Source organism: Entelurus aequoreus, linkage group LG04 (genome assembly GCF_033978785.1).
Source record: "Entelurus aequoreus isolate RoL-2023_Sb linkage group LG04, RoL_Eaeq_v1.1, whole genome shotgun sequence".
In the NCBI taxonomy this organism is placed as follows: domain Eukaryota; kingdom Metazoa; phylum Chordata; class Actinopteri; order Syngnathiformes; family Syngnathidae; genus Entelurus; species Entelurus aequoreus.
This window is the reverse complement of record NC_084734.1, coordinates 12,288,377-12,304,363: the sequence shown is the minus strand read 5'-3', so window position 1 is coordinate 12,304,363 and position 15,987 is coordinate 12,288,377. Positions and strand designations below refer to the sequence as shown.

At 42.7% G+C, this 15,987-nt stretch overlaps 1 protein-coding gene across 2 annotated transcripts in view; it reads left to right on the top strand.

Moving 5' to 3' along the window:
- The window catches only part of stx5a (syntaxin 5A), a 29,430-nt gene extending 13,686 nt beyond the window's left edge, over positions 1 to 15,744 (top strand). The window contains exons 8-12 of one of the 2 annotated variants that reach the window (XM_062044239.1): positions 3,033 to 3,114; positions 8,657 to 8,743; positions 8,921 to 9,027; positions 14,315 to 14,436; positions 14,545 to 15,744. In XM_062044239.1, coding sequence (XP_061900223.1) covers positions 3,033 to 3,114; positions 8,657 to 8,743; positions 8,921 to 9,027; positions 14,315 to 14,436; positions 14,545 to 14,704 — 558 coding nt within the window. In that variant the 3' untranslated portion in view covers positions 14,705 to 15,744. The remainder of the gene's footprint in view (positions 1 to 3,032; positions 3,115 to 8,656; positions 8,744 to 8,920; positions 9,028 to 14,314; positions 14,437 to 14,544) is intronic. The other variant, XM_062044241.1, reaches the window with a different exon arrangement.
- The last annotated feature ends 243 nt before the right edge of the window (positions 15,745 to 15,987 follow it).

The window sequence follows — 15,987 nt, the reverse complement described above, 5'->3', positions numbered from 1 at the left end:
GAGTATATCGATAAATCGCCCAGCCCTAGGCAGGCTTAAGTCTGAAAAATGAGGCCACTATTTAGTTGTCAATGTCCATTTCCTAGTAAAAGACTATTCACACATTTAAAGATATAATCTTTATCCTTCATGATGGTCGTGATGTGTGAGCGGCATGGACTGGGCCTTTTTCCACTAAGTGTTTTACTAGGCCTAATTTCACTTCACATTTCACTTTCATTTTGTTTGGTGCACTGACCACAGAAGTCAGCCTCACGATTGAGGGCTGTAGTCTAAGTTTGAGATGCGAGGGATGTAATGTAGGTTAAAGATACAAAGTTAACTTAAAAAAGAAAAGTGATATAATTCCTAGTAGGGCTGGGCGATGTATGGAATATACTCCATATATCGTGGGTTTGTCTCAGTGCGATATAGAAAATGACTATATGGTGATATTGGAGTATACGTTCTCACGCAGTTGTTTTTAGCTGCGGGCATTACACTGCAGGCTCTTCTCACTCTTTCTTGTCTCTCCTTTTCACAGAGTCATAAAACAAGCGCACCTTCTTACGTACGTCACATACTGTCGCGCGTGCTATCTCATACGCCCTCGCGGAGCAGAGAGGTAGCAGCATGGGTAACGTGAGCTGTGGTGCTAGCGGTAATACGAGAGAAAGAAGGTGCGAATCTGGTAACAAATGAAGGAAGAATAATTAATTCCCAAGAAAAACAGCAGGGGGTCCATCGTCTGGCGGTGGTTTGGCTTCAAGCGGGAAGATGTTGAACAGACAACCGTAATATGTCAAGTATGCGGCAAAAGCGTTGCTACAAAAAGTAGCACCACTGCTAATGTAGCATCATTTGAAAAGTCACTCGCTAGAGAATGAAGAGTGCTTGAAACTCCGCATGTCAACATCTCCGTTCGGTGCCACACCCTCAAAATGCCGAAGCAACCATTTCCAGATCAACACCGTATGAAAAAAATAGTCAACAACAGAAGGAGATAACGTCCGCAGGAACCTACCACATAGTGAAGGACATACACTATTTGATTTCCTATTATGCAGCTCATTTATATTTGACACTTATTGAAATATCTTGTGTGACATCATGCACAAATGTGCACTTCATTTGTTTTAAACTATTATAGTGGTGTTCTATACAAAAAGTGCACTTTAATTTAGTGTTGTTTTGATATGTCATCTTAGTGACATCATGCACAAAAGTGCACTCATAGCTTGTTTTAAAATGTCTCTGACAATCTTGCACTTTCTGTTTTGGAAATGACATGAATGTTTGTGCCACTGCTTAATAACTGTTTAAAGGCCTACTGAAATGAATGTTTTTTATTCAAACGGGGATAGCAGATCCATTCTATGTGTCATACTTGATCATTTCGCGATATTGCCATATTTTTGCTGAAAGGATTTAGTAGAGAACATCGACGATAAAGTTCGCAACTTTTGGTCGCTGATAAAAAAAAAGCCTTGCCTGTACCGGAAGTAGCGTGACGTCACAGGTTGAAAGGCTCCTCACATTTCCCCATTGTTTACAATGCAGCGAGAGCGATTCGGACCGAGAAAGCGACGATTACCCCATTAATTCGAGCCAGGATGAAAGATTCGTGGATGAGGAACGTGAGAGTGAAGGACTAGAGTGCAGTGCAGGACGCATCTTTTTTCGCTCTGACTGTAACTTAGGTACAAGCTGGCTCATTGGATTCCACACTCTCTCCTTTTTCTATTGTGGATCACGGATTTGTATTTTAAACCACCTCGGATACTATATCCTCTGGAAAATGAGAGTCGAGAACGCGAAATGGACATTCACAGTGACTTATCTCCACGACAATACATCGGTGAAACACTTTAGCTACGGAGCTAACGTGATAGCATCGGGCTTAACTGCATATAGAAACAAAAGAAATAAGCCCCTGACTGGAAGGATAGACAGAAAATCAACAATACTATTAAACCATGGACCTGTAAATACACGGTTAATGCTTTCCAGCTTGGCGAAGCTTAACAATGCTGTCGCTAACGATGCCATTGAAGCTAACTTAGCAACGGGACCTCACAGAGCTATGCTAAAAACATTAGCTATCCACCTACGCCAACCAGCCCTCATCTGCTCATCAACACCCGTGCTCACCTGCGTTCCAGCGATCGACGGAGCGACAAAGGACTTCATCCGTGCGGTTGGCGGCTAGCGTCGGATAGCGCGTCTGCTATCCAAGTCAAAGTCCTCCTGGTTGTGTTGATGCAGCCAGCAACTCATACACCGATCCCACCTACAACTTTCTTCTTTGCAGTCTTCATTGTTCATTAAACAAATTGCAAAAGATTCACCAACACAGATGTCCAGAATACTGTGGAATTTTGAGATGAAAACAGCTTTTTGTATTGGATACAATGTGTCCGAATACTTCCGCTTCAACGATTGACGTCACGCGCATACGTCATCATACATAGACGTTTTCAACCGGAAGTTTAGCGGGAAATTTAAAATTGCACTTTATACGTTAACCCGGCCGTATTGGCATGTGTTGCAACGTTAAGATTTCATCATTGATATATAAACTATCAGACTGCGTGGTCGGTAGTAGTGGCTTTCAGTAGGCCTTTAATAAATACACTTTTGCTAAATTGACTTAGTTGTGATTTCCCTCTCTGCATGAAAGTTTAAAATGAGCATATATTAATGCAGTATGAAGAAGAATGTTTTAATGTAGACACATAGAATCATCATACTGCTGTGATTATATGCATCAAGGCAAAATATGGAGATATATATGGTGTAAACTGTACGTCTAAACATATCCAGATATTAATAAAAGGTCATATCGCCCAGCCCTAATTCCTACTACGTATAAGTCCAACGTGCACAAGAAACCATTTTTTTGTTTGTAGAGAATAAACGATTGATCGTAGTGCGTTCATAACCACAAAATGTCGCGTAACAGAACGGCATAAAATGAGGACCACCTGTAATTGTGCAATCTTCATTTGGGGGTCATGTTGCCTTCATAGCATGTCTCTTGTGTTTGTACGCAGAACCTGAAGCAGCAGCGCAGCAGGAGAGAGCACTTCTCTCAGCCTCCTGCTGCTGCCTCTCCACTCATGGCCAATAACTTCAGTAAGTTCAGTCTCTTCTCAACTCCACACTACTAATTGACTTTTGTGTGATTTGCTCACAGTAATGTGGTGGCACAAGGGACTAAGGGCAGCACTTTACGTTAATGCTCCTGAGGGCATGTTCCCTCTGTGGTGATTCAAATCAGTTCCTCAACACATTTTTTTGTCTAAAATGTAAACTGGACAAACTATTTTGTCAAAGAAAGGGGAACATCAGTGTGTCCCTACTTAGTGTGCGAGCCCTGCTGTCACATGCATTCCACTTAATACTTGCATCTTTTAACCTCATTTAAACCCCAACATTACACACACTGTATTTCAATGTGAAGATTAGCAGTGAATGGATAACAGTAATGTTATCCATTTATTTATGGAGAAACATTTAGCTGCCTAACAGAACCTGCTTTGACTATGCTAATTAAATCCAGCTTTCATTTATACCATTTTCAAGCAATATGCTTTGCTGCAAAATAACTTCTATAAATCTTAAAGCTATTTTCTTTGATTATGTAACAGGGTGGTCATTTTTTCTTCAGTAAAGGGAAATTGCACTTTTTTGGAATTTCATTCACAATCCCTAGATCAGGGGTCACCAACCTTTTTGAAACCAAGAGCTACTTCTTGGGTACTGATTAATGCGAAGGGCTACCAGTTTGATACACATTTAAATAAATTGCCAGAAATAGCCAATTTGCTCAATTTACCTTTAACTCTATTATTATTAATAATTAATGATATTTACACTTAATTGAACGGTTTAAAAGAGGAGAAAACACGAAAAAAATGACAATTAAATTTTGAAACATAGTTTATCTTCGATTTCGACTCTTTAAAATTCAAAATTCAACCGAAAAAAAAAAGAGAAAAACTAGCTAATTCGAATCTTTTTGAAAAAATTAAAAAAATAATTTATGGAACATCATTAGTAATTTTTCCTGATTAAGATTAATTTTACAATTTTGATGACATGTTTTAAATAGGTTAAAATCCAATCTACACTTTGTTAGAATATACAACAAATTGGACCAAGCTATATTTCTAACAAAGACAAATCATTATTTCTTCTAGATTTTCCAGAACAAAAATTTTAAAACAAATTCAAAAGACTTTGAAATAAGATTTAAATTTGATTCTACAGATTTTCTAGATTTGCCAGAATATTTTTTTTTAATTTTAATCATAATAAGTTTGAAGAAATATTTCACAAATATTCTTCGTCGAAAAGACAGAAGCTAAAATGAAAAATTAAATTAAAATTTGTTTATTATTCTTTACAATAAAAACAATTAATTTACTTGAACATTGATTTAAATTGTCAGGAAAGAAGAGGAAGGAATTTAAAAGGTAAAAAGGTATATGTGTTTAAAAATCCTAAAATCATTTTTAAGGTTGTATTTTTTCTTTAAAATTCTAAGAAGCAAAGTAAAAAAATTAATGAATTTATTTAAACAAGTGAAGACCAAGTCTTTAAAATATTTTCTTGGATTTTCAAATTCTATTTGAGTTTTGTCTCTCTTAGAATTAAAAATGTCGTAGAGCAAAGCGAGACCAGCTTGCTAGTAAATAAATACAATTTAAAAAATAGAGGCAGCTCACTGGTAAGTGCTGCTATTTGAGCTATTTTTTAGAACAGGCCAGCGGGCTACTCATCTGGTCCTTATGGGCTACCTGGTGCCCGCGGGCACCGCGTTGGTGACCCCTGCCCTAGATGAAACAAGAACACATCTTGCTCTTTTTTTTATTCATTCTAAATTGGAAAAAAACAGCAGTACGAGACGGCTAATGGGATTAACCTATTCCGCCTCTAAAAACATTCAGAAACCGCCAACAATACTCTATTTACATGCTGTAACCTGCATATTAACCAAGTGTTAGCAACATTGCTATTTAAAGAGCTAACGCCGAGGAACTATTTTTAGTAACACGGCACTTTGATCACGGAGGGAACGTAGCTACTGCAGCTTTCTACTGAGCTACTGCATCGCCTCCCCAGTTGGTAAAAGTTCCTGCTAGATTATAAATCATGCCTCACACTTATATGATACAAAGTTGTGGCCATCAGCCAAGAAGTTGGTCTACTTGGACCCGAAGACACGACAAGATGCTCGTTTGAGCCCAGCATTTTTTACCTAATTATGATGAAGTCATCACCTGAACAGGGAACACTATTATTGTGCGGAACATTCCATCATTCTGCATTCTAGTGAGAGCAGACAGTCGGGTTGTATATTTTAAGATTTTACTGATACAATACCGTTACCGATATTCCTTATCGATATTATACTGATACAATACCGTTACCGATATTCCTTATCGATATTATACTCTTAGCGGTACTATATGTAATTGGTGTAAATAAAGATGTGGGAAAAAAGCTTTTTTTTTTTATTAGCACAAGAGTTTGTACACCTCCACAACTTGATGTAACATCTCACAGCAGGGAAGTATTTACACCTACTTTTAAGTCTTAAACAAGTCAACTATGTTTGCTAATGCAGTTATGTTGTAACGAGCACACAGATCCATCACTATGCTTCTATTCAATACTATTACACTAAGCTGGAAATTTCATTTATGTATTGCATTCATGTGCGGAACACAGACCTTTTACATGATATATCAAATATATAAATCAAAACCATCAATTGGCACGTTAGGTGGGTGTGCATTTTGAAATTAGAAATAGTTTTGTGTTTATGTTGCAGAGGGATGTATCTGAGTGACAGAGCGCAGGCTATATCGAGTGTTGACAGCTACCGACCTACTGTATGTCTGTAGTGCAGACCTGGGCAAAATAGGGCCCGGAGTGGCGGTCGTGAGTTAATTGGTGTTCACTAGAAACTAGCTCTTACTAGCATGTGTGACTTTGAGGGACTTTTGAGGATGAATGTTGTTACAAACTTTTGTCTGAAGTTGCTACTTACTCGTAATCCTGATGTTGTAATGTGTATGCAGCTGAACCGAATGTGACAGCGTTGTCAAAATTACGACGGTCAGCTGAATAAAAAGAAATGCAGACAGTAGTAGCATTAGTCCAGAATCTTCACGGTCCAGGAGGATCGACCGAATAAGGGACCGGGACTAAAAAATACCAACTGAACAATAATTGATTGTTTTGTAGTTTATATTTCTTGTTTAGTACCAAACAATACTGCTACATGATGCTTAGTGTTTCACTAGGGCTAGACCTGCTTAACACCCAGCTTCTAAAACTTGTAGTTTGTTCGTAAGATAAGGTTCTGATCATCATTTGTCCCAAAGTCCCATGAAGTCTGCCAGAATCAGTGGGAGTTGTTATTTTTAGAGGAAATAGCGAATATCGCGATCAATCAATCAACCAAAGTTGATGTATATAGCCCTTAATCACACGTGTCTCAAAGGGCTGCACAGGCCACAACGACATTCTCTCCCACATCAGGGCAACAAAAAACTCAATACACCCCCCCCCCCAAAAAAATGTTGACGATGTTTCAAGTGACCAAAATGCTGTTACTCCTACATATTATGAACGTGCCTGTTACTATATTACATATATACTTACAGCATGTATATGAAACGTTGAAGGAGGTGTTTGAATGTTTTATTTAGAGGGCTTATTAGGCGGAATAGATCAAATCCACATTACCTGCATTGTTGCACTGCAAAAAGTCAGTGTTCAAAAACAAGAGAAAAAAATTCAAAAATTAGGTGTATTTTATTTGAACTAAGCAAAATTATCTGCCAATAGAACAAGAAAATTCGGCTTGTCAAGACTTTCCAAAACAAGTACAATTAGCTAACCTCAATGAACCCCAAAATACCTTAAAATAAGTATATTCTCACTAATAACAAGTGCACTTTTCTTGGTAGAAAAAAAATGAGACCTTTTTGCTCAATATGTTGAAAAATATTCTTAAATGAAGTAAATGCTCGTGCCATTATCTTGACATAATAATATGTGCTCGGCATCATGATTTTTTTGTGCCATGCATGAAGTAAGAAATTATTACTTTAAAAAAGTAGTTTTATACTTGTGAGTAGAGATGTCCGATAATATCGGCAGTCCGATAAATGCTTTAAAATGTAATATCGGAAATTATCAGTATCGGTTTTTTAAAAAGTAAAATGTATTATTTTTATAACGCCGCTGTACGGAGTGGTACGCGGACGTAGGGAGAAGTACAGAGCAGTTGCGTCTCCCAGTCATACCTGCCAACCCTCCCGATTTTCCCACGGAGACTCCCGAATTTCAGTGTCCCTCCCGAAAATCTCGCAGGGCAACCATTCTCCCGAATTTCTCGCAGACAACAATATTGGAGGCGTGCCTTAAAGGCACTGCCTTTGTGTGCGTGCCCAGTCACATAATATCTACTGCTTTTCACACACACAAGTGAATGCAACGCATACTTGGTCAACAGCCATACAGGTCACACTAAGGGTGACCGTATAAACAACTTTAACACTGTTACAAATATGCGCCACACTGTGAACCCACACCAAACAAGAATGGCAAACACATTTCGGGAGAACACCCGCACCGTAACACAACATAAACGCAACAGAACAAATACCCAGAACCCCTTGCAGCACTAACTCTTACAGGACGCTACAATATACACCCCCCGCCCACCTCAACCTCCTCATGCTCTCTCAGGGAGAGCATGTCCCAAATTCCAAGCTGCTCTTTTGAGGCATGTTAAAAAAAATAATGCACTTTGTGACTTCAATAATAAATATGGCAGTGCCATGTTGGCATTTTTTTCCATAACTTGAGTTGATTTATTTTGAAAAAGCGTGTTACATTGTTTACTGCATCCAGCGGGGCATCACAACAGAATTGGTCATAATAATGTGTGAATTCCATGACTGTATGTATCGGTATCGGTTGATATCGGAATCGGTAATTAAGAGTTGGACAATATCGGGATATCGCCAAAAAAGCCATTATCGGACATCTCTACTTGTGAGTGTTGATGACACAGCTTTGCAACAGTTGATATTCTAGTTTCAAGCATGTTTTACTCAATATAGGTCATCAAATCTCAGCAACAAGCTGTAAATCTTACTGAGATCATTAAGGACCAAAACCCTTAAAACAAGTAAAACACTCTAACATAAAATCTGCTTAGTGAGAAGAATTATCTTATCAGATAGAAAAAAGGAAATATCAACCTTATTTGAGGTATTTCATCTTACGTAGATTTCAGTTTTTGCAGTGTGGCGACTTCTTGCTCGTGTTTTATGCACAAAAAAGAGAAATACATGGGTTCTTATCTCCCATAAGAATTGTGAACGATAGGAAATTCCCAAAAAAATGTTTAACATGCTAAAGAAAAGTGACAGACATGACTCATTTGCCAAACTCACCATGTAACAAGGACAAAAAAAGTGGTTTCTACATGTAATGTTACACTGGGCACATTAGTTGAATATCCAACGCAACACTTAACTGCCAGTGTGCTTTTGGGGAAACCCCCAGCTGCTGTGAAAAGAAACAAATCCATGTGAATGACTCTTCCCCTGCATTTGGTCCTCTGTAATGCAAAAATGACCAAATATTTTAGGGAGCCGCAAAAAAGGGGCCCAGGAGCCGCATGCAGCTCGCGAGCCGCGCAATGACTACCAGGGCTTTACAACCTCAAATGTAAAAGGTATTTCCCTGGACCGCTTGACTCTCTCAGCGTTCATAATGATGAATTATAACAAGCTTACACTTATAAGCCCCGCCCCTTCTTTTCTGCTTTCCTCACCTCTATCAATGAGGACTTGTGTGTGTGTGTGTGTGAGTGCTTTGAACCCTTGTCTGCTCTTCTTGTCTTTCCCCCCAGAGAGTTCAGTCCTGATGCAGGATGAGTCCAGGAGTCTGGGCGACGTTGCCATCGACATGGACTCGCACGCTAATAATCCCTTGCAGCTGCAGCTCATTGACGAGCAGGTTGGTTCAAACATGCAGCGAGACCAAGGTGTCACGCTCAAACTGAACCTGTCTACACTAGGGTTGTACGCTATGCCCGTGATACTAATGAATCATATTCTGTACTACACCGCCTCTAAAAAGTACCGGTCCCCACACCCCCTTTTTTTTTTTTTTAGCGGGCATGAAGGCACGTCGTAGTCGCGTCGTGACATTGCTGGTTTTACGAGCAGAGGAGCATGTTCGCGCGCACACAGAGTACTTACAAGCAGACACAGTGTGTAGATAGAAAAGGGAGAACGGACGCATTTTGGTGTAAAAAGTAAAGATAAAGGTGAAGTTATAACACAAACACCCTCAGGAAGAGGTACTTTAAAACATAGCTAGCTACCTAGTGGCTAACATTCATCCACAGTGTTTTAGCTACTTATAAATCACTAATCCTGGCCTCCATAGTGACAAAGTAAGTTTCTTACAAGTTACATTATCACTGGAGGACGAGGAATAGCTAAACATGCTTCACTACACACCGTAGGAGGATACAATAGCTCACCGGCGTCACAATGTAAACAAACGCCATGGGTGGACCTACACCTGACATCCACTGTAATGATACCAAGTACAGGAGCGTACCGAGTCGATACTACTATGATTACATCGATATTTTTTTAGCATCACAAAATCTTTTTTAGTTTAAAAAAAATTCATATTATGTTCATAAAGTCAGTAAATGCGTCCCTGGACACATGAGGTCTTTGAATATGACCAATGTATGATCCTGTGACGACTTGGTATCGGATCGATATCTAAATGTGTGATATCATCCAAAACTAAAGTATCAAAGAAGAGAAGAATAAGTGATTATTACATTTCAACAGAAGCGTAGATAGAACTTGTTAAAACAGAAAATAAGCAGATATTAACAGTAAATGAACAGGTGGATTAATAATAAATGTTTACAGTTTGTCCCTCCTAATGTAGACAAAATAAATAATGCCTTTATGTCTTGTCCCTCCTCTCGATCCAACACTAGGTAATCACACACACAGCCTCACACACACTCTCTTGAATTTCGTCACACACCATTCTATAGTTTATTTATAGTATTATTGCTGATTATTATATATATTATAATATATATAATAAAATACATAGAGCTATACCGCCCCCTTGTGTCTGTGCCGTCACAACTCCCTCCAACCATAACAGTATTGAATTGATACCTAAATGTGTGGTATCATCCAAAACTAATGTAAAGTATCAAAGAAAAGAAGAATAAGTGATTATTACATTTTAACAGAAGTGTAGATAGAACATGTTCAAACAGAAAATAAGTGAATATTAACAGTAAATGAGCAAGTAGATTAATAATCAATTTTTACAGTTTGTCCTTTATAATGTGTACAAAATAATAGGTAGATAAATGACACAATATGTTACTGCATACATCAGCAGACTAATCAGGAGTCTTTGTTTGTTTACTTACTACTAAAAGACAAGTTGACTAGTATGTTCACTATTTTATTTAAGGACTAAATTACAATAATAAACATATGTTTCATGTACATGATTTTTTGTTCAAATAAAGACAATAATGATATTTTTTGTGGTCCCCTTTATTTAGTAAAGTATCGAAATACATGTTGGTGCCGGCACCAAAATATTGGTATGGGGACAACACTAGTATAGACAGTGTTTTAAGTGCATCCAAAAAGTATTCCCTGTATTTCCATTTTCCCCACATTTGACATAGTTGTAGCCTAGCATAGTTGTGGCCTAGCATAGTTGTAGCCTTATTCCGAAATGTAAATAATAGATTTTTCCCCTCAACATTTATCACACAACACCCTGACATGACAACACGAAAAATAAGTTTGATGGTAACAAAAGTGTTGAAAAAAACAGGTAATAAATTACATGATTATATGTATCCACGCCCTTGGTTATGAAGTGGAAGTTAGTGTGCTGAGCTTCAACAATATTTAAAGGGGAAGTGCATTTTTGGGGGAATTTTGCCCATCATTCACAATCCTTATGTAAGACTAGAAAACATTTTATTTTTTTAGTGCATAACTATCAGATAAATGCAATCAGGAGTCGTACTATTCCGCCTATAAAACACCTCCATCCAGGTCCTATATACATGTAAGTATATATGTAATGTAGTACCAGGTACTTTCATGTACTATTCATGTATTTGGATCATTTTAAGCATCACAACTTTCCCTTTTTCCTTCGATATGACTGATTATTACTCACCGCAGACTTCATGACAGCCAACAAACATAACAAAACATCACTTACTGTACAAGGTCTGCTGTCACTAGCATAGGACGCTCATATATTCTCATTTCGATGAGGAATGGCTCATAATCCTGGCAAAGGAAAAAAGGGGGTGGAACCAAAGGTCTTTTTGTGTCTTTCTCACTATTTCCACGTCTAAACTGGCTGTCAAAGTTGACCAAAAGGTCGGTTTATGTCTTCACCTTTGCAATATAGCGGCTATCAGCGGTCAATGGAATTATGTTCAAATCGGGGTAACGCCCCTTTCTTAGGGCCCGCCTCTAATGTCATGTGACACATACGTTAATTCTGTGAATACACACCACCTGACCTGGCTCCTACAATATTACTAGAGTCATGCTAACATTGAAGATAGCTAGCGATTATCGCTGTAGTTGCCAGCTAGCAATTAGTTCCCTCGTTGTCAGCTAACCATTAGCGCGCTAGTTGCCTTTTAGTCATTAGGGCTTTAGGTTCTACCTAGCGGTTAGCGACCTAGTCGCCAGCTAGCGGTTAGCGCCCTAGTTGCCAGCTAGCATTTGGCGCCCTAGTTGCCAGCTAGCATTTGGCACCCTAGTTGCCAGCTAGCATTTGGCGCCCTAGTTGCCAGCTAGCATTTGGCGCCCTAGTTGCCAGCTAGCATTTGGCGCCCTAGTTGCCAGCTAGCATTTGGCGCCCTAGTTGACAGCTAGCATTTGGCGCCCTAGTTGCCAGCTAGCATTTGGCGCCATAGTTGCCAGCTAGCATTTGGGGCCCTAGTTGACAGCCAACGATTGGCGCCCTTGGTACCGGCCAACGATTGGCGCCCTTGGTGCCGGCCAACGATTGGCGCCCTTGGTGCCGGCCAACGATTGGCGCCCTTGGTGCCGGCCAACGATTGGCGCCCTTGGTGCCGGCCAACGATTGCCGGTGTCACGCAAAATTTCTTCCCCCTGCAAAAACCTCCCCCCCCACCATTTACTTCCGGGGCTGCGTCCAATAAAATCACAAAGTTGCCGGGGGTCCTTAACCGGCACGCGACTGTCCTGTTTCGCGCCTGTACAAAAAAAAACAATAATCGATTTCTTCAGATTCCAGCAGCTGTCAAAGACGAAGTATCCTTCCAGCGACGGGCAGTCAAAGCTGAAGTGCTATCGATCGCTGTCAATGACGTAAGAGAAAACATGACCACGGAAGTAAATGGGGGGGGAAGGTTTTTGTAGGGGGAAGATATTTGGCGTGACGGCGCCCTTGGTGCCGGCCAACGATTGGCGCCCTTGGTGCCGGCCAACGATTGGCGCCCTTGGTGCCGGCCAACGATTGGCGCCCCTGGTGCCGGCCAACGATTGGCGCCCCTGGTGCCGGCCAACGATTGGCGCCCCTGGTGCCGGCCAACGATTGGCGCCCCTGGTGCCGGCCAACGATTGGCGCCCTTGGTGCCCTTGGTGCCGGCCAACGATTGGCGCCCTTGGTGCCGGCCAACGATTGCCGGTGTCACGCCAAATTTCTTCCCTCTACAAAACCCCCCCATTTACTTCCGGGGCTGCGTCCAATAAAATCACAAAGTTGCCGGGGGTCCTTAACCGGCACGCGACTGTCCTGTTTCGCGCCTGTACAAAAAAAACAATCGATTTCTTCAGATTCCAGCAGCTGTCAAAGACGAAGTATCCTTCCAGCGACGGGCAGTCAAAGCTGAAGTGCTATCGATCGCTGTCAATGACGTAAGAGAAAACATGACCACGGATTGGCGCCCCTGTTGCCGGCCAACGATTGGCGCCCCTGGTGCCGGCCAACGATGGGCGCCCCTGGTGCCGGCCAACGATTGGCGCCCCTGGTGCCGGCCAACGATTGGCGCCCCTGGTGCCGGCCAACGATTGGCGCCCCTGGTGCCGGCCAACGATTGGCGCCCCTGGCGCCGGCCAACGATTGGCGCCCCTGGTGCCGGCCAACGATTGGCGCCCCTGGCGCCGGCCAACGATTGGCGCCCCTGGCGCCGGCCAACGATTGGCCCCCCTGGCGCCGGCCAACGATTGGCGCCCCTGGCGCCGGCCAACGATTGGCGCCCCTGGCGCCGGCCAACGATTGGCGCCCCTGGCGCCGGCCAACGATTGGCGCCCCTGGTGCCGGCCAACGATTGGCGCCCCTGGCGCCGGCCAACGATTGGCGCCCCTGGCGCCGGCCAACGATTGGCGCCCCTGGCGCCGGCCAACGATTGGCGCCCCTGGCGCCGGCCAACGATTGGCGCCCCTGGCGCCGGCCAACGATTGGCGCCCCTGGCGCCGGCCAACGATTGGCGCCCCTGGCGCCGGCCAACGATTGGCGCCCCTGGCGCCGGCCAACGATTGGCGCCCCTGGCGCCGGCCAACGATTGGCGCCCCTGGCGCCGGCCAACGATTGGCGCCCCTGGCGCCGGCCAACGATTGGCGCCCCTGGCGCCGGCCAACGATTGGCGCCCCTGGCGCCGGCCAACGATTGGCCCCCCTGGCGCCGGCCAACGATTGGGCCCCCTGGCGCCGGCCAACGATTGGCGCCCCTGGCGCCGGCCAACGATTGGCGCCCCTGGCGCCGGCCAACGATTGGCGCCCCTGGCGCCGGCCAACGATTGGCGCCCCTGGCGCCGGCCAACGATTGGCGCCCCTGGCGCCGGCCAACGATTGGCGCCCCTGGCGCCGGCCAACGATTGGCGCCCCTGGCGCCGGCCAACGATTGGCGCCCCTGGCGCCGGCCAACGATTGGCGCCCCTGGCGCCGGCCAACGATTGGCGCCCCTGGCGCCGGCCAACGATTGGCGCCCCTGGCGCCGGCCAACGATTGGCGCCCTAGTTGACATCTAGCGATTAGCTGCATAACACTGTTATTTGAATATTGCATTAGTATTGCCCAACAAGGGTGTAGTTTTAGGACCAGTTGAATGTAAATGCAATCCTAATTTCATACAAGATATATAAATAGATCCTTCTCTAAATCAGTTTGGGGGTCCTGGGCCTGTTGAAGACCCGGGTCTGTTGTAAAGTAAAGTTGAGTCATAAAAACTGTACCGTTTGCAGGACTCTTACATCCAGAGCCGTGCTGACACCATGCAGAACATCGAGAGCACCATCGTGGAACTGGGCTCCATCTTCCAGCAGCTGGCCCACATGGTCAAGGAGCAGGAGGAGACCATCCAAAGGTTGGTGGACATTTTCCAACATTCCTTTGAAGGGAATACGATTTGATATGTTTTTGACTCTCCATTTCTTAATGTGCTCCGTCATGAATGTAATGTGATGCGTGGCAGGATCGACTCCAACGTGGAGGACTCTCAGCTCAACGTGGAGGCGGCCCACTCCGAGATCCTCAAGTACTTCCAGTCGGTGTCGTCCAACCGCTGGCTGATGATCAAGATCTTCCTGGTCCTCGTCATCTTCTTCATCGTTTTTGTCGTGTTCTTTGCCTGAAGAACCGCGGGCGAGTAGAAGGAGAGTGCATTGCATGATGGGAAGAGAGACAAGAGCTGGACTTTGCTTTTGAAGGAACGGTTAGACGCCAGCTTTGGATTCTCCCAGAAGAAATAGAAACTTTTCTCAAAGACTTCATCTTAAAGGGAGGAAAGCTGAACTTTTTTCCAAAAGACACAAAAGAAAAAGAAGTTATCTTAAAGCCTTTTTTTGTAGCAAGTGACTAGAAAGCTCTTCTGACTTGTACTTTGACCAATTATTCCTGAAGAGTCGATCCAAATAATGGTTTGATTCTGCAAACTGTTTTAATTCACTTTTCTTTACCTTCTAAATATGAATTTAATATTCTGAGACAAACTGCAAAAGCTGCGTTGTTGACATGACGCTCATTTTTTTCTTCAAAGTCTAACTCCCCTCCCCCGCAGGTGACAATGTGAAATATTTGTGGAAATGTTTGATTTGCCAAAAGTGTGGAGGAGCAGAGCATTTTTACACGGAGAGTCCAATCTTTAAACACATCTATGCTTATGACAGGGTTTTTCATGGTTTTCTAAGCAACCCTGGAAGTGTCATGTTTGGATCACACACACACACATACACACACACACATACACACACGACTTCCCTCTTGATTACATGTACAGGATGTTATTTAAATGACCAATTTTTAAGAAGACGCTACATTCTTCCACTTGTTTTTCTTAGCTGACTCTCCTTACCTTCTGTGTACAAAGTGCAAATAGTGACAATGTTGTATTGATAAGAAAAATGGACATATTAATAAATTGATAACGGGGCCGCTGGCATGTGTGAGATGTTCCGCTGTGATAAGAGGATCACAGATATAATTAGACGTGCGAGTCCCTGAGGTCACTTGAGGACGTGTTTTTCCAACCACTGTGCCGCGGCACAGAGATACAGTCTGGTGTGCCGTGGGAGATTCGTGTAGTTGCACCTATTTGGGTTAAAAATATTTTTTGCTAACCAGTAATTATAGTCCGCAACTAATGTCTGTGCTGGTTAGAGCTCAGCAGAGTAACAGTGTAATACTCTTCCATATCAGTAGGTGGCAGCAGCTAGCTAATTGCTTTGTAGATGTTTGTTGTGATCACAATTAGGGCTGCAACAACTAATCGATTAAAATCGTTTATAAAAATAGTTGCCGATTAATTTAGTCATCGATTCGTTGGATCTATGCGCATAGGCAATTTTTATTGTTTTTATTTTTATATTATGAACCTTTATTTATAAACTGCAACATGTACAAACAGCTGAGAAACAAT